The sequence below is a fragment of the Pocillopora damicornis genome, chromosome 14 (genome assembly GCF_964200805.1).
Source record: "Pocillopora damicornis chromosome 14, jaPocDami1.2, whole genome shotgun sequence".
Taxonomy (NCBI): domain Eukaryota; kingdom Metazoa; phylum Cnidaria; class Anthozoa; order Scleractinia; family Pocilloporidae; genus Pocillopora; species Pocillopora damicornis.
This window is the reverse complement of record NC_142683.1, coordinates 11,168,330-11,195,198: the sequence shown is the minus strand read 5'-3', so window position 1 is coordinate 11,195,198 and position 26,869 is coordinate 11,168,330. Positions and strand designations below refer to the sequence as shown.

The 26,869-nt window shown below is 38.2% G+C and overlaps 3 protein-coding genes across 3 annotated transcripts; 1 reads left to right on the top strand and 2 right to left on the bottom strand.

Annotated features, from left to right (window-relative positions):
• The first annotated feature begins 746 nt into the window (after window positions 1–746).
• On the top strand, window positions 747–21,935 carry LOC113673295 (armadillo repeat-containing protein 8). The gene is made up of 19 exons (XM_027189681.2): window positions 747–832; window positions 908–981; window positions 2,191–2,345; window positions 2,504–2,563; window positions 3,641–3,729; window positions 4,282–4,374; window positions 5,034–5,190; window positions 5,975–6,065; window positions 6,520–6,583; window positions 7,440–7,515; window positions 8,413–8,540; window positions 9,049–9,105; window positions 9,465–9,716; window positions 10,876–10,968; window positions 11,819–11,892; window positions 12,203–12,278; window positions 18,768–18,866; window positions 19,551–19,813; window positions 20,967–21,935. Exons 1-19 carry the CDS (start codon window positions 812–814, stop codon window positions 20,995–20,997), a joined length of 1,953 nt encoding a protein of 650 aa, XP_027045482.2. The 5' UTR covers window positions 747–811; the 3' UTR covers window positions 20,998–21,935.
• On the bottom strand, window positions 12,541–18,682 carry LOC113673294 (toll-like receptor Tollo). The gene has a single exon (XM_027189680.2). The coding sequence runs from the start codon at window positions 16,266–16,268 to the stop codon at window positions 13,317–13,319; it is 2,952 nt and encodes a 983-aa protein (XP_027045481.2). The 5' UTR covers window positions 16,269–18,682; the 3' UTR covers window positions 12,541–13,316.
• LOC113673296 (uncharacterized) lies at window positions 20,919–26,397 on the bottom strand. The gene is made up of 4 exons (XM_027189682.2): window positions 26,334–26,397; window positions 23,636–24,346; window positions 22,990–23,127; window positions 20,919–22,672 (listed from the first exon to the last, which is right to left on the bottom strand). The coding sequence occupies exons 2-4, from the start codon at window positions 23,997–23,999 to the stop codon at window positions 22,188–22,190; spliced, it is 987 nt and encodes a 328-aa protein (XP_027045483.2). The 5' UTR covers window positions 24,000–24,346; window positions 26,334–26,397; the 3' UTR covers window positions 20,919–22,187.
• Window positions 26,398–26,869: the final 472 nt, after the last annotated feature.

The following is a 26,869-nucleotide window of genomic DNA, read 5'->3' as shown; positions in this document are numbered from 1 at the left end:
CCCCCACCTCCTCCCCCACCCTCTCTGTAATGCTCTGAAATATTCTTGTGATCCCTCATCATGGGCCATCAAATATTTTTTTGTCCACCCTCAACCCTTCAACTCCCACGAGTGACCAAGACAGAATTTCTCTTTACAATATCGATACAATATCAAGCAGACAAGTGATGAGAATAAAGAAAGATATCAGTTACGGGATTAAAAGTTGATCCAATACTAAATTCTGCAAACCAACATCACAAGAACTGTATGGCAGACAGTAAGGAGAATTAATAATGAGACTTGGGAGTTAAAGGGTTAATACGTTGTTGGTGATGTCTGATCCTTGTCTCATTCCCCCTGAAAACCATGTGACTCCCTCAAAACTCCTCCTCACCCTCTGGGATCAATAATGTAAGGCAGTGACTTTCTCTAAGGTTCCAGTAACTGAACAGGCCCATAAAGCTGTTCTGTTTTCTTTCAAAATGGGAGTTTAAAAAGTTTGAAAACTCTGCAATATATCTATCAGTTAAAAAAATTGACTTGTTAGAGTGCCAAAACCTGCCTCTATAATCTTAAAATTTTAACTTTAAAACATTGCTTCGGGCCATTAAGTTACCGGGATCTTCGAGAAATGGGGCCCTGGTCCATAATGGTTATCAGTTGAAAATTACGCTAAATGTTCAGACACCAATTTTACAGCGCTCTTGAGAGGGCAAGGACTTTTGGTGGTTTTTTACACGACGGAGACCGCATTATTATTAGCGAGCCTTCGATTATAGCTGCTGACGTAGCAAAGAGTTGTGGTACATGTATATGATTCGTTTTCACCATGAAAATGCCGGTATTTACGGTAAGCTAAGGCTACTGATATTTGAACTTGCAGTATATTTCCCAAATGCTTTACTCAGTGAGGCGTTTCTTCTAGGAGCCGGACACGGACGAGGTTTTTGTAAATAACCTTTCCTCCTCTGATTACGATGACAGACTTCAAGCCGTAACGTAAGATCAGTGACTTTTTATGCTCTCGTAAATTTATTGTTGTGGGTTATGTAAGCTTAAATGTTACCTTCTGGAGTTCCATGAAGATATTCTCTTAGTAACAGAGTGTTATTTGTGATTTCTGCTCTGCAGTTAACAAATTCCGGCGAAGTCGTAATTGTCTATTTACTCACACAATTAATCTACAACTCAAGCTCGTCGTTAAGCTACAGAAGCTTACTCATGTATATTTTAGGACAGCATGTAGCAAACATCTCTTGCATTTGTCTGAATTTTCACCCTAAAATTTTATCTTTTTATTGTTTCTAGATTTAAACATCTATGTTCTTACATAGTCTTGCATCAGTGTCTATACTGTTGTGGTTACAATTATATATATCACAGGTTACAAAGACTAAAGCTTTAGCGACACGATCTTACATTTAATGGGGAAGTCACTAAATGCTCTTGTGATCCCATGGTCCCAAATAAACTGCCCCTCAGTCCTGGAATCCTTATAGTTTTTAAAGCTACTCCCAATTCTAGTAAACTTTTGTGTAGCCTTTAATGCTGACTGAAGAAGCCCTTTTCAATTAGTTCAGCCCCCTTATATTATATAACTATTTTCACCACCTGCTGTATCACCTCTTATCTCACAAGAGATGCAGAATGATCTAGAAATCCGTGAAGGACTGATTCAAAATGACATTGCGAAGGCTGATAAGTCTGTGTGGGTCTGTCGCAAAAAAAAACTTAAAACTTCTTAAAGTCAAGCTGCACCTTTTTATTTTTTCAAGTTAACAGATCATTTGATTTAAGTGCATTTTGTAATCATTCATCCCAGTTTAGTTCTTCTCTACGTAAGTCCAAATCCCAGGCTTTAAATTATGCCACAGGGTAATGTACAGTATGTGATAATTATAACTGTGTGTAAAAAAATTATGTTAATTTGTTTCTATCTTAACTGTGGATACACACAATCAAAATGATAATCAAAAATATATTTGAAACCATTGTGGAGGCTTTCTTGATGGGCTTAATAAATAGATATTGTAGTAGGAGAATGAATATTAAAGCACATGTACCAATAACAAGAAAATATTTTCCATGTAAATTTAGAGTATTGATTGAAATATAGCAGGTTAAACCTCCTCAGCAACAGGAGCCACTATTCTCTTGTATACAATGCCCATTGATTGCCCTGGGATCATTTATTTTCTGTCATTGCAGTAATATAAAGAATGCTGTCATTGGTAATAAGGCAAAGAAATCCTCATTCATCAGACTTGATATTATACCAAAGATACTTCAACTACTTATGCAAGATGATACTGGGATTGACTTTGTTGTGGAATCAGTTGTACTGTTAGGGAGTCTGGCAAGAGGTAGGGCTTACCAACAATTTCCACTCTAAAATTGATATTTATATTCCCTATACAATTAGAGCTTTGGGAGTTTGGGGTTATAATCTAGAATCAGTATTTATTGTATTTTAGATTATACTGCCTTGATTTCCTTTTATTCTCTATTTTTTGGTTAACAGGTTCAGCTGAGAATGTCCAAGCTCTTATAGATGCAAAATCTCTGGATGTGTTCTTAAAAGGTAAGTTGTTATAATTATTGGTTCCTATGTAGTAAACTGTCTTTCATTGTGATGAGCTAATGTTAACAAATCAGACAAATACATGTCAGATCAGATTACCAGAAACAAGTATTCTTGGTTGAAACATTAACCATCTTTTTAAAGATATAAGGTTATAGGACATGTAATTTATTGATAAATACATAAATGATTTCCTAACTGGGTAAGGTAAAGCTAAATTAAATCCTTTGGCCAGTTACAGCCATCCAGCCCTTTTAGGATTGCTCACCTTAATTCAGCTGGGAAAAAATTCTCAAAGCTGGTTGGTTTACTTTGTAAGTAGCTTGTGGGGGAATTTTTTTTTCCTACAAGAAAAATATTTCCGACAGTTTTAAACAGCAATCAAGGAACTGCAAAATGTGTGTGGATATTTGCTCCATTGCGTCTATTTTTTTGGAGGTGTTTAAATTTTAGACCTGTAATGTCTTGGCCCATAAAAACTCATTAAAGAATATAAAAATGGCCTTTATCTAGCTATCTTGACTGAACGAACTTGGGTGGTTATGCATGTAAACAATGCAGGGCTCCTGTATCTGCTTTTGGTCACCATGTCAACAACAAAACATTTGTTAACTAAAGTTACAGTGTAATTGGCCACTTTGGAACTTTTGTTCAGCAGTCAAGTTGCTGGCTGTAACATTTTTTAACTTCTAAGAGTCAGTGGTCAATTTTTCATTCCCTGAAGTGATTAACATTCAACTTCTCCCTGTAATATCCATACATTATCCAGCAAACAGGTAATGAGAGTACTTAAACTTATCAGGTAGAAGCTGTCATCTTGATCTACAGCAGTAGTACCAAACTCTTGTTACGTAATATTTACAAGAAAATGTTTAGTAGCTAGAGGGGAGAATTAAGAATTAGATCTTGGGATGAAAAGCAAAGCCAATGCCTGACTCCATGGTACTGAGTCATACTGGACACATTTTACTGAAAAAAAATGTACTTGTACCAAATAAATGATCTCTACAAGAATGCAGTCTTATCTAGATAGGGTGTATGTATGAGTAAGCCCTTGCCTGTTTATTGTTGTGGCAGGAATTTGTCATTCAGATTCTCGAGTTGTTGAAGCATCTGTCAGATCACTGAGGACAGTCTATGAATCTTCATGTGTACCAGTTATTGAGGTTAGTTTGTTTAGAGTATATGCCTCCCTATCTTTTCTGTTTTGTAGTGTAGATGTAAAATTGCAAAGTTTTATTTGGATTGTGTACTCTTCATCTACAACTGATTCCTTTATTAATCTCATTAATAACTCAAACTGAGATTCAAGACTCCCAAAAAGTGTGAAGAGTAAAGACAAATTATTAAAAGAAAAGGAAAGAAATCTGGAGTTTTTTTCCATGGTTCATGCAAGAAGTGCCCAATTGATAAGTGAGGTCTTAATGAAGTTGGAAGAGTGGAGGTCTCTTAAATTTACTTAAGTAAGAATGTTTTATAAGCAGGATGCAATAATGTACAATTTTAAGGCAAACACTCACTCATGGATCTTCTGTGGTGCATCCAAGATCTAACTCTTACAGTTGTGAGTGTATAAATTGTGAAAATTACTCCAACTAACTAAATTCTCCCAACTCATGTTTGTTTTTCGATTGTGTTTTGTAGTTTTTATTATATTGCATGTCACATTAAATGTTACCTTACAAAAATTATTTATAATTATTTGACTTAATTCTCAGGATCAAAGCATAGTACCACAACTTGTCAACCTGTTGTCTAGTTCTTTGTCTAATGCAGAGGGAGCTGCAGCAATCTTATCCAAATGTTGTCAGGTAAACAGAGATTGTTACAGTATATACTGTTTATATTTCTATGATTGGTACTTTCCAATAAATACACCTTATATTTCTTGAGCTGTTCCTATGTTTTTCACTCAAAGCTCTAAATTACCGGAAAAGTAGTTATTTAAAGAAACAAGTGAAACAGGATTAAATATAATATACAATTTTAAATTGATTACAACAAAAAATGCAACTCCAGGAATCTTTACAGTGTAGCTGTGGCCTGCTTTATGCTCTGCATGAGGCCTGTGCAGAGTGTTGGCTCTGAGCTTGTATCCAGGTGAACACCTATCATAGTGTTTTTGTGCCATTCTGCAGTCATAATGTGAGAGAATGTTCATCATGAAGAAAGTCCATTACTTTCATGTTTGAATCAAAACTCTGACTTACAACTTGGCTGAAATGTTTTTAATCTACTCTTACCTTTGAAGTAAATATCTCAAAATGAAAAATGCCAGCCCCTAGCAAACCTCTCCCTGACTCATCTCAGATTTTCCTGTCTGAAGAGAATAGCTTAAAAAAATTTCTTGGGAAAGAGGTAAATTAGGAGCTTGAGTTTTAATTGAAAGTAAAAATTGCATTTTGTCATGTACATGTTCTGTGGAGGACATTTCATCTCTTGTTAACATTCAATTACATTTTACTTTTAGGGTCCAGCACATCAGGCTTTGTTATGTAATATGGGAGCTGTCACAGCCTTACTGCCACTTTTGGTCTGTGATATTCCCAAGATACAACAGCCAGCACTTCAGTGCTATGCATCTATGTCATTTCAAAATGGGGCTGTGTCAATTGCTATGAAGTCAGGTAATGACCAGAAAATTGATATTAACAACCTAATTTTTTATGTACTATTTAAAGGTGTATTACTGTCAAACCTGTATTAAGCAGTCACCCACAGGGAATGGTAGGGCCACTGCTTAATACAGGTTGACCACTTAACAGGAGTTCCACAGATTAGAGGTGTTATAAAAAGTGGTAAACAATGCTGCCTTATGCCATAATTGAGCATTTATTGTACAGAATCTTTCTCCAAAATACTACCGGTACTTTAATTTTGAGAGAGGAACAAGGATTAAAAATTACTCGAATAGTTATTCTTTCAGTGACCATTCAATACAAGCAGAAGACAATAAAAATAGGCAGTTGGGACTTAATTAAGGGTGACCATGACCATTTAATAGAGGTGGCTGCCTAATAGAGGTGAAAATTACAGTGATTAAGGGGAAACTTTCTGCTTTCTGTAGTACAGGGTAACCGCTTAAAATAGGGTGCCACTTAACTGGCCTTTAACTCATGAGATCTCATTACTAATTCTCCTTTCTGTATGCCATACAGTTCTTGTAATGTTAGTTTGGAGAATTTGATATTGGATCAACATACATACATGTATAATTCCCTAATTGATATTTTTCTTTATTTTCATCACTTGTCTGCTCGATATTTTAATGATATATTAAGGAGAAATTCTTTCAGGTTCAACTTTAGCTACAAACAGCTTTCATCACTGTACAGTACTGCAAGAGTGTAAAAGCATAACACATTTTTTGTTCCTAATTCAATTTTTTGGCTATTTTTTGCAAACCCAAAGCAACACATCAAGGTGAGCAGCTGGTTCAAATATTTACTAAGCTGCTGTCAAGAGACAGACCCGATGAGATTCAGCTTGGAGCTGCAAAGTGGTGGGTATCAATCTGATCTTCCAACTGTCTGTTTGTAGTGTCTTTTACTCCTTCCTTCCTTCCTTCCTTCCTTCCATCTGTTTTTGATGTGGTCTGATGTCCACCAGTCTCTCTTTCCATCTTTTCATCCATCTGTCTATCTCTCTACCCACCTGCTTGTCTGTCTACCAAACTGTGTGCACATGTGCCTTTCCTAAATTCTTTTTTTTTTGCTGGTCCAATCCATCTTTCTTTCTGGCTGTTTATCTGTTTGTCTGCTTGTCAGTCAATCTATCTGTCCATGTAATCCCTTTTGCCTTTCTGGGTCCTTGAAATTCAATCTGTCTTTCTATCAACATGTTCTTAACTGTATCCTTTAACTGTACGTACATGGTGCAGTTATGCTGTTTGAATGAATTATTTGAGTTTTTGTCTCTGACTAATTTAAGAAATAAATGTACACTGTACATTGCAGTTTGACGAACATGCACAGGGCAGGGGCAGTACCAGCAGCAGAACATCATTCGCTACTGATCAAGGTGTGTATAGACCTACTTGCAGTCATGTTGTTACTCATTGCACCTAACTTCAGTTTTCAGCCTTATCTTCTCACTTCAATTCCTGGCCTGGGTTGTTCAAAGCTGGGTTAAGATAACCCAGGGTTAGGGTGAAATTTGATTTCAGGTCTGAAAGCTTTAAAAGAAAATTCAATGCAAATCTTTTTTGCTTACAATTTGGTCATTGGATGGTCTAAAAGAATAGGGAATATTCTTCCTAAATGGCTTTTGAACAAAGAAATATAGAAACCTGGATGAAATTTAAGTCTGGGTTAGCGCCAATCAGCCTTTAAACAACTGGGCCCTGTAGTATATTGTTTGAAGGAAGGGAGGGGAGGGGACTCTCATTGAGAGGGATGAAAGGATGTTTGTTTTCTTGCCTACAGTACATTGTATGTGCACCTGTCACAGTGTTTTGTCTCACTTGGGTAGCCTTGGAAAAATATCCAATATTTCTTGTTCCTTGTCAAGTTATTTTTTAGAGTCTTGGTTGATTTGGAAGGAAAGGGTGTCTGTTATTGAAATTGTGTAGCTTATGGAGTTCTTGTGTCTCTCTTGAAGGGATTAGATTCAATTCAAATGTCTCTGCTTCCAACATTCTGATAGATCATGGTGTACAATGATTTATACTGTACATACAGAGCATAAACTACATGACCGTGAGTTTTTAAAACACTGAACACAAATAAATGTACAAGAAATACGTATGTACTATCAAGAAGGCATGATGGCAGTTCTGACTCCTTTCTGCAATTCAGTGGGTTGAATTATTTTTGCCTCCATTTATAATTGGTAAATATGATGTCAACACAATACAAGTGAGTGATTGCTTTTTAAGGTTCTTGCCACAGTGGTCAGAATGTGTAAATTGGACAAAAACCTCACCGTCAGAGCTGAGGCAGCAGAGACATTAGGTTAGTTTTGATGAAATCATTTTTTTTTTGTAAGGGTAGAGGTAATGGTTTATATTGAAGTTTTGCATTTAACTCATTGATCAGAATGAAAAGTTCAACCTTGTGTTTCTGTTTGAGAGGCAAATGACATACAGTGCCTTAGTTTATCCTAGGGTATGTAGCATGCAGTTACTAGGAACATTTCCAGACAGAATTGATGTAGATTTATCAGTAGTATAATGTAGGCATCCCTCGAGGTTTTTGCCAGGTTTCCCTCGGCTGACAGTTTTTATAGTCATCATGAGAGAGAGAGAGAGAGAGAGAGAGAGAGAGAAATGCGGTGTTATAAATTAGTGTTCTACCCAAGAACACATAAAGATGACCCTCTTTCAGGCTCGATCCAGGACATTTTCTTCCTCAATCAACTTGTTATTCAACACTCACTACAATTGTCTCAAAGAGTTTTGATTCTAGGAGAACTGGTGTGAAAATTGGGGTTGAAACCCAATTACTTTAATACTTAAAAGAAAACACAGTCCTGTTAGCGGGTTAGAGTGCAATTCAACGGCCAATCAGAGGAAAGGAAAATATCACAACGAGCCAATGAGAATTGATAATGGAAAGCATACTGCTCAAAGCGCGGGAAAACGCGTGTGTTGAGGCCGCGATTGATTTTGGTTTTGAAACTGATTGGTTGAGAGGATAGCGCGAGTTTCCTGAATCAATCACAGGGCGTAGAAAAGTTAAACCAATTTAATCCTTGATTACTTTCGACACTCGATTAAGAATTGTTATATTAAAAAATTGCTATTTATGTTGGTCCAGTGGACCATTCAAACAGCAGTTCTTGGTACAGATACAGGTTAGTGTATGAAACTGCCTTTAAGAGTCTACTATTTGATTCGCCACTTCTTTTAGCATTCCTCATTGAAGAAGACACAGAGCTGCAGAGGACGGCAGCCATTTCTGATCACTTGATTAAAACGCTAACTGGCTTCTTGGTCAAAAGTGACTTGGACGACAGCTCTTACGCTCTCATGAGAGAGGTGGGTATAACCACATTCGGGCAGGGGAAGAGTGGGGGAGAAATGGGTAGGGCAGCCTTTCTCAGGTTGTTATTCTTCTTGAAACAGTGTAGGGTTGCATAAGGTTTCAGAAGTTTAATCCAGGGTAAAGTACATTCAAAGTTTTCCCTGCAATGATCACAGAGCCATATTTAAGTGTTAAATTTGTCTTCACGTACGCATACTTCCTTTTCAAACCTCGAGTTTGCCAGTCAATTTCTTGTAAGCGACTGATGGACGCGTACATCTCTAGTCTCTGCCCACGAGAACCTTTTCCACTAGCGGCGAGCCTCACTTGCAGAGGGTTACCGCTACCGCTTGAAAGAGGTGACCGCCTAATAAAGGTGAAAATTACAGTTTAAAGTTGCAGAAAATTCCACTTCGGGACTTTGACTACTGACCGCCTAATACCGTGCCGCTAAATACGGGTTCGACTGTATTTGTTATTATTGTTATTATTTTTATGTAACTATTTATTCATTTTTTATAGAGTGCATTCAAAGCTCTTGCCTCTGTTGGCGCAAACGATGAAGACATCAGGAAAAAGGTGACAAAAGTTATTTTGGCCGCCTAACTCCCTTGAGTGATCAAGACAGAATTTCCCCTTATTAAATCAATACAAAATCAAGCTGACAAGGAATGAGGATAGACAAAAATATCAAATAGGGTTTTATCAGGTGATCCAATACTAAATTCTTTTAACCAATGTCACAATTATTGTATGGCAGACAATAAGGAGAATTACTGACAAGATCTTGGGAGTGAACAAGATTTAAGCTCTTCTGCAAAATAAGGATCTGCAAGATATGTTTTTGATTCGGGAGCCGACTCTCTTATTTTCTTCCTTGTAACCGTTTGTTAATGTTTGAAAGTGTATTAGATTGAACGACATGACTTGCTCTGCAGATTATTGATATCGAATGCACCATGGATCACGTGGTGTCTGGTCTAGAGGATCCCAACACAAATGTCAAGTTAGCCGCAGTGAAGTGTCTACACAGCCTGTCGCGTTCTGTGCAACAGTTAAGAACTAGTTTCCAGGACACGGCGGTTTGGAAGCCCATTATGAAATTACTTCAGGACGCCAATGATAACATGATGACTGTGGCCTCCTCTGCACTCTGTAATCTGTTGCTGGAATTCTCTCCCAGTAAAGAGGTAAATATGGAAGTTATAGCCTAGTCAATACACGTTCATCGACCCATCACTGTCTGGGTACTTTATCCCACAAACTCAAAGTGCATTGTCATATTTCAGGAGGAAATTAGTAGAATAATTTCAACGAAAGCCATTCCATGCTCATACTTATCCTTTTTTCTTTTTTTTTTAAGAACTTACAAATATTAAACTTTCCTGATATTTATTTCAATTTGCCAAGTTTGTGTTTCTATATAAAATAGACATTCTTCTTAATGTAGTTATATAAATATTTTTATTTACAATTTGAATCAAATTTATTCGAACAATACTACAAACTCTGATATCTGTTGGTTATTTTATGCTCGAACTAATATAAGACGGTTTGTTATAAAATTTCAGGCACCAAAAGTACTTAATTCTTTTAACCACAATATACAAAGTGCCCCTACCGTCTCTCGTTTTAAATCTACGAGCATTGCTCCTTTCCTGATTCTCTTCAAGTAAATATAATTTGCTGTTTTTTGTCTTTAGTCTGTCTGCACGCGTGCTTTTTGTGTGATTGTGTTTGTATTTTTGTGTATTTTTCTTTTTGAACTGTCATTTTTCGCCTTTCGTTCCTTTTTATCTTAATTATATTTTGTTAATAGTAGTCCACGCATGATAACTTTATTTTTGATCTATGTGAGTGGGGAGCTCATTGTCAAGAGCCCCATGGTTTCCAAATGAGCTTCCTTGCCAGGTATAAGAAAAAAAACATATATCATTCACGTATAATTATTGTAAATACTTTCTTGCGAAATAAATCAGTCAATCAAATCAAGGCCATGACTTGACACACCAAACGTTGAGATGTCGTACGAACCAAATGGCCCACTATGCTAGAACGTATCATGGTTCCTTTGGCATGACGCCACTGGGAGTATTGCTATTCCTCCTATGAGGGGTGCAAATCTATTACAGTTAAATTTTACCCCCTCTCCCCCCTCGCTCCTAAGATTTTTTCGGTGTACCTGTTCTTGATTCCCATTTATCTTCATGGGTAGAGAGAGTAGTGCTCATATGTGGGTTGTGAGAAAGGTCATCGTGAATGTGAACTGGCATTTAACAAGCGCCCGTACAGTGTCACTCAGGAAGTAAAATGTTGAAATAGTAACAGTATTTTCACTTTCTATTTCAGCCCATATTAGAAGCAGGAGCCGTCAACTTGTTGTCAAATTTAACCAGGCGCTCAGAAACTGCACTGCGATTGAACGGGGTCTGGGCTCTAATGGTAAGATTTACGAATCATTACTCTTCTTTTCTCCTTATTGGGAGTGGAGTGACAAGATAAATGGAGAAGACATGAAAAACTTAACATGACGCGATCGTTTGGATTTGTTTGGTTTATTTAAATTTGTTAATATTTAGTCAGAATGTTGCGGTTGCAAGTGTAGTGCGGGCCTGAAAAGGGAGTGGGGATGGCGCAGTGGTGAGAGCGCTCGCCTCCCATCGCCGGGTTCGATTTCCGGACCTATTGTCACATGTGGGTTGAGCTTGCTGTTGGTCCTCGTCCCTGCTCGGAGGGTTTTTCTCCGGGTCCTCCGGTTTTCCCCCCTCCACAAAAACCCACATTCTAAATTCCAATTCGACCTGGAAACAGTGGACAAGAAGAGCCACCTCCGGGAATGCGCACTGCTAAATCCCATTATTATTATAACTATCATTAAAAAGTTATTATTATTATTGCACCTATTAATTGGAACTCAAACCACTACGTTTATAACATGACTTATAACATATTCGCCTTTCTTATTTTAGCTGTCAGTTACTACGCATCCGATAATTAGTTGTTTCAAATGTTGGCACTTTGCTGCATGACTTGTTAAAGTTTATAGCTTTGAGATTGCAAAATATAACAACCGAACGTTTTGACAGTAACAACAGAATCATTTATTGAACCAGCTTGTACGCTCAAGAAGGCAGCATATTGGCCTTGGTCTTTTTCATGCGTTGTTACGAAGCGAGATGAAGTCGAGGTCCGTACAACGCAATTTAAGGTCATAAGAGAACTCGCCAATATCCCGCCATGTGATTAACTCGAGCGATGAACAAGGTGTTTTTTCTCTTGTTACACTTCGTAGAATATGGCTTACCAGGCAGATGAAGGAACTAAAAATAAAATACTTGAAGTGTTGGGACCCGAGCAGCTGTTCAGGTTGGTAACTTGTGAAAAGGCCTAAAAGAAGTCATGTGTAATAGTTGGAGCAGTGGAACAATTTTCGACCCGTATCAGATTCGCTTTCTTTCAGAAAAGCAATAAAATATAGCTCTACAAACAAGAGAGTGCCTCTTTCTGCTTTAAACCTCAGTAGATATGATCGCCATCACACCAAGGTTTTTCTTCTCGTGCAATTTAGTGACTTCGTTTTACAATGTATGTATGTATGTACAGTTTGTTTTTTCTCAATTCACACCACTGCAAGTAGGCTATAAAAAAATATAAGCTTTTTGTTTTCATTTTGCAGCCTTCTTGATGATCCAGACACACAAGTGACGATGAAAACGCTGGGTCTGATGAGGAATCTGTTGTCAGGGCGTGAGGTAATTAGCAGTTCTTTGATATGAAAAATACTTTCTTGACCAAGCTTGCTTTGTCATTAAAGGTATTTATGAACTGAATTGAACCGTTATCGAAAAAATTGTACAGAAATACCAGTATGAGGGCTGTGCGCCGTGCGCCGTGGTATGCAAGGGCCGTACAGGAGCCATACTGCCTCGCGAGCTAAAAGAAGAAAGGAAAAAAAAAATGAGCGACGGCCAAACTTATTCCCGACCGACCCTACCACTCAGTCAATAAGTCAAGTTTTTTGAATAACTTCTTACGCTTTTGTTTATTTTTATAAGTAGTCTGCATTGTTCCGCAAACGTAAGTAATACGTATACAAAATTAATCTACTGTGTTTATCTGTTGTTACTTAGAAAACGTTTTTTCTAACAGTCGCTGATATAGTTAGATACAGTGCACGACTTACAAATTCACTATGTTCCTTACAATAAACTACCAACAGTACATTACTGTAGGGGAATAGTTTGAAAATAGAACAAACTTCACTCGGGTAATTAAACCAAACCTTTTGGTTTCATACGCTAAACTCTTGAACTGTAATTTTCAAGAAAACGCCAACATAAAGACCCCAACAATGATCAAGAAGTCGTTTGAATTTCGAATCAGTTGAGGGAAAGATATTATATTAAATTCATCTTTTTATAAACATTGATTTACGCAATATTAATGTTTTAAAACTTGAACGCTACGTATGGTAAATTGTCGAAAGGTCTGAATAGTTAACTTGGTTTCGTTTCGCGAATAATATTACTTTCTGATTCTGGTGAGTAACAAGGAAAACTGAAGCATTTCTTTATTGCTTTAAATTTTTCCCTCGAAGAACTGTTTTATACCCCCTCTTCAAGGAGCTGTTTAATTATTTTAATGGCCGTTGGTAGCCGTTCTTTGGAATTTTTCGTGACTCTTTCTTTTGCTTGGTATGTTGCGTGATATCCTTAAGAACAGCTGCCAATTAGACTATTACCAAGTAACAATTTGTGGGTGGAGTTGAATGTCAAACACTTGTGGGAAGGTTAAGATACAGAGTATGCCCCATTAGTGAACACGCTTTGAGCCACAGAATGCGATGTCACATTAGAGGGAGTATTCGAGAGATTTCTTGCTCTTATTTGCCTGACTGTTATGTGAGGCATAGCGTAGTACAGTCTCTGCCAGAACCACTTGTTGTTGACACTGAGATACGTGTTAGTGCGCATGTATAATTTCATTTCTTCATCAAGCTCGTCCATGTTCACGTCATCTAGCAGAATGATGATTAGATAATTAGTACGTTCCTCCAGAACTTTCCGATGTGCGGCGCGGAATTCCAGCAAGCACCACTCGCTTTTTAAGAAGTTATTGGATAACACCATGATCATTCGCTTGCTTTGGTCGACGCTCTTGAAAATATTTTCTTGTATTGTTTTACCCACTTGGAAGTCGCGGTCATGGACACACAGTGTGTAGGGGGGGTCGTGATTTTCAAGTCTGTCCCATAAAGTGTTTGACACCCAACGGTGGTCATTGCTATTGTAAGACACAAACGCATCGTATAGTTTACTTGGGTCGGAGTCGTCTATGCGATCAAATGGGTGCCAGTTGAAGTGAGTGAACATGAACACTTTTATTTCTCCGCGGTACTTGAAAATCACAAAGAAAACGATAAGAGTCAAAACCAGCGCACCTGCAAGAGTCAAAGCGATGACTTTATACTCAGTACCCATTGTTGTGGACGGCATATTTGCATCATCGTTAGCAGAAATTTGACAAACAAACTCATCATCTGGTAGGCTGTAAATTGCTTTCCCTTGAGCATTCTCGGAGTTGCACAAAACGTTTTCCATGTTTTGAATTCTACTTGACTCTCTTAGCAACCAGTACTTCATCCATTTTGTTGTACAGTCGCACTTGAAGAAATTGTGGTTTATCGCGAGAACGGTGAAATTGACGTCTTCAATGTTCCGCGGTAAACTGGTCAGCTTATTCGAATCAATGAAAAGAATTTTAGTTTGCGTTAACTTTCTTACTATGGACTCGTTTACGACATGGATATCGTTTTCAGTGAGATAAAGGGCTGAAACGTTTTCTAAATAGGAATGTGGAAGAATCTCCCGGATGTTATTGTTCTCTGCATGAAGAACTAGATTACCTCTTGGAACCTTGGAAGGAAGCTCAGTAAGGTTTCTTCCTTTGCAGTCGATGACCACAACTTCATCCATGGCTCGTACATAACACAAACATCTTTGAGGACAGTTTTTGAGATTTCTCTGGCATTTGAACTCGTCTTCGTGTACAGATAGTATAGGTTTATCGTTAACTTCATCATTAGCCGTACATTTCCAAGTTTCAAAGTGCACATTTTGAATACGCGGATGCTTCAGCATCAATGATCGAAGCCAGCGAGTCAAAAACAAGATATCGCAATCACACTTCAGGAGGTTCCCAGTCATGTCGATTGTATAAATTTGCAGGAGAAACTCGAATAGACCTATCTCTGTTTTGTTGAGTGTCTTGACGTTTATTTTCGAAAATTTATTATAGGCAAAGCTGATTTGATTGAAGCTTTCCTTTAGTCTAAACCGGACTGAACTCGCCGTATCACGATGGTGGTACAAAAACGTGTTTAAGTCTATTTGCTTGAAGAGGTTTCTAAGATCTTGAAAATTCAATTCATTGAATGACAGATTTATTTCTGTAGCATGTCGTTGCAGGAGTAAAGATGAAGGAATCCGCGTTATTTTGTTGTTTTGGAGGTTAATCTTTTGCAAAGAACTTGAATCGGTGGGAAAAGCGTCATCATCCATAAGAGTGATTTGATTATCATTTAAATTCAATATTTCACAAGATTTCAAGTTGGTGAACAATTCATTTTGAACGAAGCTCAGTTTGTTACTTCCTAAGTCAATTCTTTTGATATTTGTGAGGTTTTTAAAAAGTTGGATCGGTAAAGACGAGATATTGTTGTGATCTAGTCGTAATTCCAGGAGACTTCGGAGTCCTTGGAATAATTGTGAAGGCAAATCATCCAATTTGTTATTTCGCAGGTTTATTACTTGTATTCCATTCAAACCGAGGAAACACTTTGGTCCAACTGCTTTTAGTCCATTTCCCTCTAGATTTAAAGCATTTAGAAGTCCTTTAAATTCGTGGGTCGCCAAATCTACGATGTTGTTATACGACAAATCGAAGAATCGTCGGTACAACTTCGGATTAACGATGGTGCCGAATTGATAGTGGTGATTTGCAGTTGGCGTTCTCTCCAGTCCTCTCGGCAGTTCAAGTGTGGTGTTGCACCAAGGAAATGGCGGTGGTCTTGAAAAATTGTTGTGAGAAACCTCTAGAGACTGAAGTAGCGGCATGGTGTTATTTAGGTTTGCAGGGATTGAGGAAAGCTGTAAATTGGAAAGTGAGACTTCGGCTATCTTTGGCCAGACGTATTTCCTAAAAATTCTGGGGATGCCTCGCGGGTTAGAGTTGTCAATAGCAAGAGAACCAATATTTTTCAATGCTCGACGTGAGCTAGTTTTTAATGTTTCGTTCGTTTCCATTAAAGTTGTGTTCGCCATTGCGTAGAACACCCGAAAATCTGTGGCTTGCCCCCAGACAGATAGGGCCTCTACTGAAATGCGGCAATGTCTCATGATCTGCATGTAGGATATGATGTTTTTCTTGGTGACGTTTAAAGAATTGTTAAAAGAAATTTGCGTCGGAGTTAAACAGTCGGTGACAAAGTACAGCACGACATCGCTGCTGGCCGGTAGTAATTTTAAAATCTGGTTTATGTCCATGGTACATGGTTCACCCGTGCTGCTCTTCATCGAACATACAACCCTTTGTGTTGGAACTTTCACGAATAGAGTGGGTGCCTTCTTCCAGTCGCAGCGGCGAAATGCATTACAGTGTTTTGATCCCGCACTTTTTCGGCTGGTGACTTTGACCATGCAGAAGGTTAAAACACAAATTATTATTTGATGATATCCTTTCATTTCAAACGCAAGAGAGCAGCGTAGTGGTCACGACTATCTAAATTGGATTAAACACGCAGCTGTAAATTTTGCAGCCATCCATGTGCAATATTTATCACCAGTTCTTTTCTCTTCCGTTTCCTCTAAATTGACAATGATAAATGTAATGTTTCAGCAGTGTTGGTCTGTTTCTGCGAGAGAATGTCTTAGCGTGAATACGACGTGAAGTCCTTCGATCTTTCCGTTCGTCCTCCTCGGGCTTAAGATCCAAATGACTTGATTTACGTGATGATTTGCGTGATGATATTTATACTTTTCGTTTCAGACTGTCTCAGACGATAATATGAACAAACATCTATAAATAGACCCAGTCACGCCACTTTTTTTTTTTTTTCTTTTTTTTTCACAGTTCCTCCTCAAGGAGATTGCTTCAACTTATAGTGTTACTGAGTGTTGGACTTAAGACATCGCGTTGATTTTGACGAAAAATTGGGAAGAATATTATTTTTCCAATTAAATTTTATTCTTCGAAGAGAAATACGAAAGTGAACGAGATGTGATGGGTAGGGGAATCCCCGCTGAAGCTTACCTAAGTTTACTTCAGCGGAAGTCATTTGTTGTTGAACATACTGTGTGACCTTGTAAGTGTTTGGTGCCATAAAATAAGTTGAGTTAGGGGTTGAGAAATGAGCCCTTTCGGACAAAAGCGAAGTATGTTAGATGCAGGGAGATTTATTTGTATCTTTGACTGTCGGTTTCCAGCATAATCCAAACAAGACTTGAAGAGTATTACCGCGACATTTGCTAGTGATTGGCACACGATTAGCATTCTAAGAAATTTTGGAAAATTTTAGATGCGAAATAGTGGTTGATCACGTAGTAGTGTGTCAGATAGGAGATGTAGAATCGAATTGTGCTCTAAGACGAATCAATACCCTCCTTTAAACGAGTTTTCAACCTTCGAAACGTTTGAGACAAGAATTTCGATTACGTACGTGAGAGAAAACATTGTAGTTGAAATATATTCTATGTTAATTTGGTTCTTTAATCTGGAGGATCCATTGTACAATTGAGGGTCATATCACTAGGTTTCAAATCCAGACAGGGGCCTTTGGAATGTCCTTTGTCCGACTTTAACTCTGTCAGTAATTGAAAAGTTCCTTTCAGTATGTTTTATTTAACCCGCGTCGGTCGTCAATATCCCCTACTTTGATTTTGTCACATTGAATACTTGTCTAACTTTTTCATTCAGCTAATCATCGTTTAGGGTAATTTAGTATTATCAACTGAGTCAACAACGTAAATTGGCCACCGTAAATAGTTTAAAAGCTGACGTTTCGAGCATTAGCCTTTGTCAACGCTTTACGGTGGCCAATTTACCTTATCGACTGAGTTGATTATACTAAATTACCCTGTTATACTCTCCCACCGGTGCAGCACCACAGTTTCTTTAGAAACTTACTTCTTTTATATTCGCCATTTTGGACAGCTTGTATTTTCTTCGCTCATTTGCATACGATGTAAAACAAATAACAGGCGTCTGCTAGGTTACAGTGTAATCTCCAGCCGGTTGTTAGAGGCTAGCGTTAGGGTTTATTTTGGGGTAAGGCATGAGGTATAAAAAACTGCCAAAATTTACACAATCTAAGATTAAGTTTATCAAATTTTAAACTACTTAACATTGGAGTTTTACTCCGACGCAGCGAGTTCGTTCATCGGCTATTTTTTGCCAAATATTATTTGACCGAGGGACTCATTGTGAATCCTTGAATCCACTCCTCCCCTCGATAAAGCGCAATAAATCGGTCAATCATGGAAAATTTATCCTATTAAATCAGAGTGCGAAATGCAATTGTTTTCGAGAGTTAGTACGTTCATCTCTCAAATTTAATAATAAAGTTGCCAGGAGTAGATTCAAGCAAAGAAGAACAAGTGGCCCGTTGGGGAACTGGCCTTTTTCCATCTAAAAGGTCATTCTAGACGAAGAAGAAAACGTTTATTGACAAGAAGGAACAAAATTCGTATGTGACGAAAAATCCCTCCGATAACTATTAATTAAGCACTGAAGTGATTAATTTAAGGAAGATTATCTTTTGTTAGTACTTAAATATTACACTGCTCTTGAGAATTCAGTTTAAAATATCACCAAAAATAACAATAATAACAACAGCAACAAAACACAACAACAATTAAACAAAATAGACAAAACACAACGTTAGTGTGGTTGCCAGGGGACGGGGAAGAGCTCAATCTGTCTCTTACCAATTTTTTTCTCTTGCAGCTGTAATAGTAATAATTTGCTTGAACAGCAAAATAATTCATATGGCTCGTCAGGCCTCATCAGTGGAGCATGGCCAACATGATGGCTCATGCGCAGTGTTCAGTGTCGCAGTATTCCTTTTAGGGATTCGTTCAAAATTACGTATATCTTTCCTTCGTGACGAGCAAACTTTCGCGTCCTTCATTTGAGCACAAAATTTTATTAATTCGATTTCCTTCCTTGATCTACTTGTACCTCAGGATATTGATCGTATCATGCTCCTTCATGGCGCGCGGATTATGGATAGTGTGAAGCCGATACTGGACAGTGAGACACGCACTGAGGATGTCAAAGAACAGGTACAGGAGAGAGAGATCACTAGAAGCCCATTTCTCAATTTGGTTGTATCATTTATAATTTCCTTAGTTTTCGTGAACACCTGACCTGGTGCCATCTTGTAAGTGGTCGATTAAGCACCCGCTTCGCAAAAGTGCCCCTTTAAGGTGATCCCCCTCCGTTAACTGAGAAGGACCAATTTGCCACCGAGTATTTGTTTTTTTTTAGTTATCATATGCGGGGCAAAATAACTGAATGCTGATTGGCTGACGTAGGGGGCATTTTTTTCTTAAACGCGAGGGAACTTTTGGTAATCAAGAGGGCGTGATTATCTGATGCTGATTGAGCCTCTTTGCTGTTAGCGGCAATGATTTACTGATTGTAGTTTAACAGAATGAAGCCGTGTTACGTTAATTGTATTTTGAGAATAAGATGTTCAGTGCATATGTTGGTCAGCTACGTCTGTTGTGTCACTTTTGGCGGCATTTAAAGGGCTTCATCGCGCGGACATCGTGCGCAAATACGATTCCCTCAAATATTTTTCCCTTTACATAAAAACAAGTAATCGCTATTGCACTCGGGCTTTGCGACTCGGGCAATTTTGTGAAAACTTTGAAAATACGCGTAAATTAATCTTTAATTGTCTTCGGGCCCATGCTATTACACATACTTATTTATTATTTTACTATTTTGTTTCGCGTTTCTAGGCGTTGTGCGTGATCGCCAACATCGCCAATGGTTCCTCGGCCAAGGAATTTGTGATGAGAGACGAGATTCTGCTCAAACGACTCATGCATTACATGATGAACGACAGCGTTAAGCTACAAATGGCAGCCACATACTGTGTCTCCAACCTGGTGTGGAGCACAGAAGAGGGTGCTGTGGACAGACAGCAAAAGCTTCGCGATCTTGGAGTGCAAAAATTACTGCAGTCCCTGCTTACAACATCAGACGTCAATCTGTTTGAAAGGTACGGCGGTGATTTCTTGTCGGAAGTTTTATTAGTAAAGGTACTTAAAGAGCTAATTTAGGATTACATGAGAGCCCTATCTGGGACTTGTTTCAAGTTAAGCCACGGATGGTAAACGGAGAACGGATGCCACTACCTTTGGCCTCCTTTGCGGACCAAAATCAATCAGTTGGTACTCTCTGACCTATACAAAACAGTTGCGAAATATTTTTTGGCGAATATTTTATCATTATTTCCTGAGAGAGGACTGTTCAGTTTCGCGTTTTTTTTTTTTTGAGAATTAAGGAATGTAGACATCGTTTAAAAGACAAGTCATCGCTTGGAGGGCCGCTGCGAATCAGATGCAATTAGAGAAACATAGCACAGACCGTACGTACGGAGAACAAACTATAGGCATAAATTCAAGCTTTAACAAGCACATGGGGATGCGATTTATTACCAGGGCTTCTTGTTGGAGAGCTCATTAAAAAATTCACTAGGAGCTAAAATGCGGATCATTTTTTGAACTGAAGTGTTGCCAGGCTTCAATAGTTATTACTTAACGTCCACAGTGTTATTTCTCCGCTAAAATTGCAAAAAACGGAGTAGTGATATAGCCTTTCTAATGCAAGCATAATTTTCTTTTGGGCTTAAAGGCTGCCTCTTGCCGTTTAATAACGATAGCACTCTCCAACCCTCTGTGGTGCATCGTCATCTTACCTTGTGCATTTTATTTTGGAGTTTTGTTTCAAGGAGAGGGACTAAGAGCAGACACTTGTTTTGTGTTTTGATAAAGAGGCTTTATTGGAGAAGGAGGCTTATTGGAGAGAGGGACTTTTTTGGGAGAGGGGCTTATTGGAGAGAGGAGCTTATTGGACAAAGGGGCTCATCGGAGAAAGAGGCTTTTTTTTGTAGAGGAACTTTTTTGGGAAAGGGGCTCATTAGAGAGAGGAGCTTATTGGAAAGAGGGGCTTTTTTGGAGGGAGGCTTTTTTGGGAGGGAGGCTCATTGGAGAGAGGGGCTTCTCAAGTAGGAAGTGTTTACGGTACTCCTTCATGGTATGGAGTATTACAGTGTACACTGACTTTTCTGGAGTAGATTGTGGTTCAAAGGCATCTTATATCTCGTTCTTTTTTCCTTTTATTAACAGTTTTATTTCCTTATGTCTTCACAGAGTTAAAACTGCACTTCAACAGTTCACGTGACGCTATGACGCCAACGGAATTCCTGTACAAAGTTCAGCTTTTTAATAAAATAGTCATTGTTTCCACTTTCCACTAGTTATAGCAAAGCAATAACATAAACAATGATAAAAATAATAGTAACGATAATAAAATTGATAAGAATAATTACAATGATAATATATTCGTAAACAAGTTAAACTTTCACCTTTGACCGTCTTTCTAAAAGCATAGGGTGTCCCAACGAAGAGCAGCAATTCTCTTAGATTCTATCACACCTTGCCTAATTCTGAACCGTTTTGTGCAACAACTAACTGGATTTTTAGTGGCATATGGGTAACTGATTACACACAAGAAAGTTAACTGTTAACAGTCACCTTGGAACTACCATCAAAGTTTTATTTGGGAGTTAAAAACCTTCAATTTGGTTCAAACTTGTTATTGTATTAATAATGGTAATAAGAGTCTAATTTGGTCTGTAATCATGTGAATGATTAATAAAATCGGACGACCGCGAAGCGGGAGTCCGATTTGTTAATCACGAGTATAATTACAGACAGAATTGGACGAAACGAAGACTGAGTTGGCTGTAATCAGACAGTTGAAGCAGCCAATCATACCAAGTTCACTCGGCTAAATCTAACAATCACAGAAGTGATCACAATAACTGTAGCAACAACCACTTCTCCGAAGAAAAACTGGGGAATTTCAAAAATGGAGGAACTTTTTACTTTAGCCATTGTCTTCACCGGAGATATTTGTTCTAGATAAGTTTGTTTTTTCGGAAATTGTAATGGTTATGATTAATTGGTTACAGGACTTCGTGTCGTCCTATTCTGTCTGAGTCCGATTTTGTCAATCACTCATATGATTACAGACCGAATTGCAAGACTCCGCTCATTCTTATTACCATTATTACAAAGCAATTTGTGAAAAATAAAGCGGTTAGTACACCAATCACATTTAAGGAAATAGTAACGGTTATGATTAATGCTGAGATAGTGCATGCTAAAGTGTTGTGGTAAATTACTCTCTTGCTCATCTTGTTGCGCAAACAGTGAGCCTTTAGAGTAGCAAACTCAACTTAAGGCTTGTACGACTTCAGGAAGGCATTTTTTACGAAGATACGAAATGTAAACTGGTAATATACAGTATCAGCGTCTTACAGATGCCCACAAGTAACAAAAGAAAGGACGGGCGGAGTGACGGTTCTCTTACGCGTACCATGCATACACATCAACACAAGCTGAACCACTGTTCTGTCTTTCCGAACAGTCTTTCAAATCCTGCCCATACCATATCTGCAACTCTTGATTTCGAGACACAGACAATGGACTGGAAAGGTTACGGAAAACTAGCACTGTAGAATTGTGGCTAGTCTCACCAAGACTGTAGAAGTGTTTCTTGGTGCTACACCCGTGAAGTTTTGAGGCAGGAAAACCTTCTAAGTCTTCGACGGGAGGTAGAACGATATTTTTTCCGGTATCTGTTATAATTGTTGACAGTTTTTTGCCATATGATGCGAAGGTGCAGCCCCAGAAAGATGGACTCGTTTCTGAATTGCAATGTAGCGATCCATTTTTGTGAATGAGCTTCATTGTCCTGAGGTGTCCAGTTTTCGTGATGTTGATGGAACCGTACATGTTGCCTTTGGTTCCAAAGCAGACTGGATCTTTGCCATTTACCTTCTGCCAGCCACCTGTAGTAAATTAAATATTAATGTAATTGTAAGCAATCTATGTGGCTGGGGTGTTCTTCTTGTCAGGAGTTCTGTTTCTAAGCCCCTACATCATCCTTAGACCTGAATCAGCCCTAGTACCCCGAGCAAAGGGTTGGATAAAGGGAAAAGTCCCTCGGGAGTTTCACGGGAAACACAACGGAGACTGTGACTGTTTCTTTGCCTTTGAACAGTTTGATTAAGGCCCATATTTGTAACCAGTTCCATCGAAATCACTGGTCAGAACCAGTACCGTTGTTGGATGTAGTATATTAGGTTTACAAATCAAATCAGACTACCTTCACAGTAAGCCTCAATTGACCCATTCTTCCCATCGGAGTGTATCCAGTATTTCTTGTATTCCACCGCACCTCCTTCACTGGCTATAATCTCACTGCATGATTCAGCTGGAAGCTGTGGGATGGATCCCAGGGATACTATACGATATTAAAAAGAAACGGGTCAATAGAACAAAGGAGTTGGTCTTGTGCGACAGTTTCGGATGTCAGCTCGGAAAACTGGCAGTAGCAAGTCGAAGGTTACTGGAAAACTTCCCTAACTGAAAAATTGGCGACTAATACTCATCTTCTGAACTGTGTTATTTCTCGTTTACCGTGCACTATGGGTCTCTAACTAAAAGCGAGTGGATTGTAAGATGCGGCTCAGTAAGAGGGATAATGTGCAAATTGTTCATTGGAAACTTAAAAAATCAAAACGAAAAAAACGATAAGTCCAAAGAAAGTTATTAGAACGATAAAATAACCCTTTGCATGGGAATAAAACCTAGCTCGGTATATAGCTTAACTCGATATATAGCTTAGCTCGCGAAGCAAGCTTTCTAGAGCTTAGTTGATAGAGTATCCGATCGCGAAATCGGAAGCTCATAGAAAAGCTTCGTTGTTTGCGACACACTTATGCGTAACACCTCTCTTTTTATATGATAACCTCTGTTAGTGAGACGTCTCATGTAGTATCTCGTCTTGTCTGGCAAAAAATCTTTAGGTCTTGCTTCTTTTGTACGATTGTTTAGCTCACAAATGTTTTGACCAATGACGAAGTTGTAGCTCTGACATGTGACTTCTTCGGTGCACTTGAAGTAGCAGGACTCGTGCAGTCCAACTTGTACGTTTTTGAATGTGTGACCTCGAAGATACATTCCTTTGACAGAGTACTCCGTTGTGTGACATTGCCCATCAACTTTACGCGCACGAATCCAAGAAGTGAAAAAGGCGATTACCAACCAGAACCTGGGGTCCATAGAGATTCGTTGAACACAGTCTGTTGCTCTTACCAGAGAACGAAACAGCATTGATCCTAAACGTGTATGACGTGTTCACTTCTTTTAGTTACATCCTGCTGCTATACTGCATTTTTAGTCGTCTTTTAAAATGTTGCACGACTGGTAGAGCCCTGCTTGACATCCAAAAGGATAGCCGTGAGGGAGACTACAGTGACATATATTAATAATAATAATAATAATAATAATAATAATAGGACCGAGTGGATTCCAATTCGGTCTTCAACCGTGCGAGTTATTGATACTGGAACTCGGACGACCGCCAAGTGGGACTCCGATTCACCATTCACCAATATGATTGCAGACAGAATTGGACGACACGAAGTCCTGTTACCAATTAATCACAACCGTTACAATATCTGAAAACAACAAATACATTGAAGGAAAATATCTCAGAGAGAATGTCTAAAGTAAAAAATTCCTCAATTTTGGAAGTTCCACAGTCTTTTTTTTAGGATTAGTGGTTGTTGCCTTATTAATTGTGATCAATTCTGTGATTGGTGGATTTGGCTGAAAGGACTAGTTATGATCGGCTATTTCAGCTGTTCGATTACAGGTGGTGTTCGATTACAGCCAACTATCCGATTTTACTGGCCGACTACAACTGTACAGAATGGTTAGTGAAAGATAAAAGACTCGAAATTGGAAACGAAATGGAGGTAATATTTTGCTCTGATACTGATTGTGATAAATCTTTCCTAACTGGTTTTGGAGAATTCTACCTTTATTGTAAGGTGGCTATGGAAAGTAGTATTGTTTAAATAGGATATGCTATTTGTTTGATAAATAAAGAAAAACGAGGGAAGTTTCGGTATTAAAATCTTTTCTCGTTCGCCCTTGAAAGAATTTAGTTGAGTTCATTGGTTTGACGTGCGGCAAAAGAGTGGTCAATATGAAGACGTAAGAGTTTAGCTTCCCGAATTTCTGAGAGACCACAACCTCTTGAATGTTATTATTAATTTTATCATTATTAATATCATTATCATTGTTATTATTATTTTACTGCTAACATGTCTTTTAACGAAGATTGAAACAAATCTGTTGAAAAATTGGTGAAGTCCGTAACAGGCTGAGAGAGTTTTCCCTGTCACCCATCCAAGGGCGCATCACATTTGGCATTTGGTACAGCTCAGTTCCATTGTTCAGCCGAGTTAAGGATAATAAAATCCGACCAGCACGTTATGGCTTGGCTTATCTTTCATAATAAGATCTACACGAGTTCTTTCTCGTTTATCTAATTTCACTTTTTTAGACTAGGGTCGGAAATTTCTCATGCTAAAGCGAAGGATGTAAATAACTTGATTGAAATTGAACCTCACTCTGCATGGAATCACACTGAATCATTTGATAATTAATTTTAAGGAAGATCTCTGGAATTATTACAGACTCATGATTGAGTTGACACTTGAAAGTCGGCGCTGCTTTCTTTGATATATTTTATCTACAACTGACACGTCAATCGTGACAGAAATTTGTTTAACTCATTCTTATTAAAATGCAAGGAGAACGACCTCTTATCTTTTATTAAAAAGGCGGTTGTAAATGTTGCAGTTTTCGTTTAGTCCTTAGGAACGCCGATTTGAGGAAAATTTGCTTTAAATGAACCACAAAGGATGGCGAGGAATAAGCGTAACCGTTTTTGACACATCGACGCCTTAAAATTCGTTGATCGCCTTTTAAAATCATCATCATCATCTTTTTTTTCCTTTGCCAAAATCCTTTATTTCAGTGGCCGCTTGGTTGATTCCATTTCTGACTTTTTTCTTCGTTATACGTTATAAACAAATGATTCCTAGAGTTTTTGTTTTCAGAAACATAGGATCAGGTAAATCAATATTGAATTTGTTGTGTGCCTTACATGTTTGTTCAAAGAGGACATGGTTCCTTTCTTATTAAATGTCACAACTCATACCATTTAAACTGTCTACAAAATTAAGGAAATTTAGAGTCATATCCTTATTTTCAAGTGACTACACTGAAACTTTCTCTTTATGGCCGCAGTTCTGTTTATCATTTGACATCAATCACTTCTTTTGATTGAACAAACATGTATCACCCCAGGAAGAGATGCTTGATATGCTAGATAACGTGCTTAGTTCATATGTGTATAGAATTCACCGTTCGTAAAATGCATCTCAGTTATTATAGTTTTGATTTCAATAGAAGTACAATGTGTTCCCCCATAGTACACGCCACTCACTCACCCGCCTTAATACAACCACACGTCTAACATTTTCGAAATTGAAAGACGTTCTTGATAATTATTTCTGAACCTTGCGATACAGTCATAACCAATGAAAGAAAGCAAGGAAACTATAGTATTATTGAAATTCAGGGTGAACTAACCTTTTTCTTTGAAGTAGATCCAGGGATCTTGGTTTTCGCGAATGATGCGACTGACCGACATTCGCATCTGTCAGAATAAACGATATCAGTTCTTGGGTAAACACAATAAGGTTGAAATTGAAATAGTAATAAGTTAACAGTCACCTGTCTTATATCATGTTTGTGGATAGATTGTCGTCTCGGATTCCTTTCCATATAGGACAACTTCTTCTCATTAAAACTTTACTTGGTTTATCGAAGGGCCGCCTGTACGGGCCGAAATTGACATTCGCACTTGGCTGACACCTAAAGCAAAAGTCATAATTTTTTTATCATTTTTCATCAAATTTGCCAGCAGAGAATTACAGATATTCTCTATAGCGAGGAAGCCCAAATTAAGAAACCATGGGGCTTAGAAAGTATGGGTTTCCTGAGTAGTAGTGTATCACTTACAATGGAACGACAGTGACGAAATGCGTAAAATAATCTTATGAGAATGACGAAATAAGTTTCAAAAGTATGCCTCTCTTTACCTAATATATAATATCGGAAATTAG

Bases quoted from the DNA above. Each gene is read 5' to 3' on its own strand.
- LOC113673295 (XM_027189681.2), top strand. From the start codon at position 812: ATGAAAATGCCGGTATTTACG. The intron at 9,717-10,875 runs GTAAATATGGAA...TTTCTATTTCAG, and splicing joins AATTCTCTCCCAGTAAAGAG to CCCATATTAGAAGCAGGAGC. The intron at 11,893-12,202 runs GTTGGTAACTTG...TTCATTTTGCAG, and splicing joins GGACCCGAGCAGCTGTTCAG to CCTTCTTGATGATCCAGACA.
- LOC113673296 (XM_027189682.2), bottom strand. From the start codon at position 23,999: ATGCTGTTTCGTTCTCTGGTAAGAGCAACAGACTGTGTTCAACGAATC. The intron at 23,128-23,635 runs GTTATCATATAA...AATATCGTATAG, and splicing joins GAGACGTCTCACTAACAGAG to TATCCCTGGGATCCATCCCA. The intron at 22,673-22,989 runs GTAGTCTGATTT...AATTTACTACAG, and splicing joins AATTGAGGCTTACTGTGAAG to GTGGCTGGCAGAAGGTAAAT.
- LOC113673294 (XM_027189680.2), bottom strand. From the start codon at position 16,268: ATGAAAGGATATCATCAAATAATAATTTGTGTTTTAACCTTCTGCATG.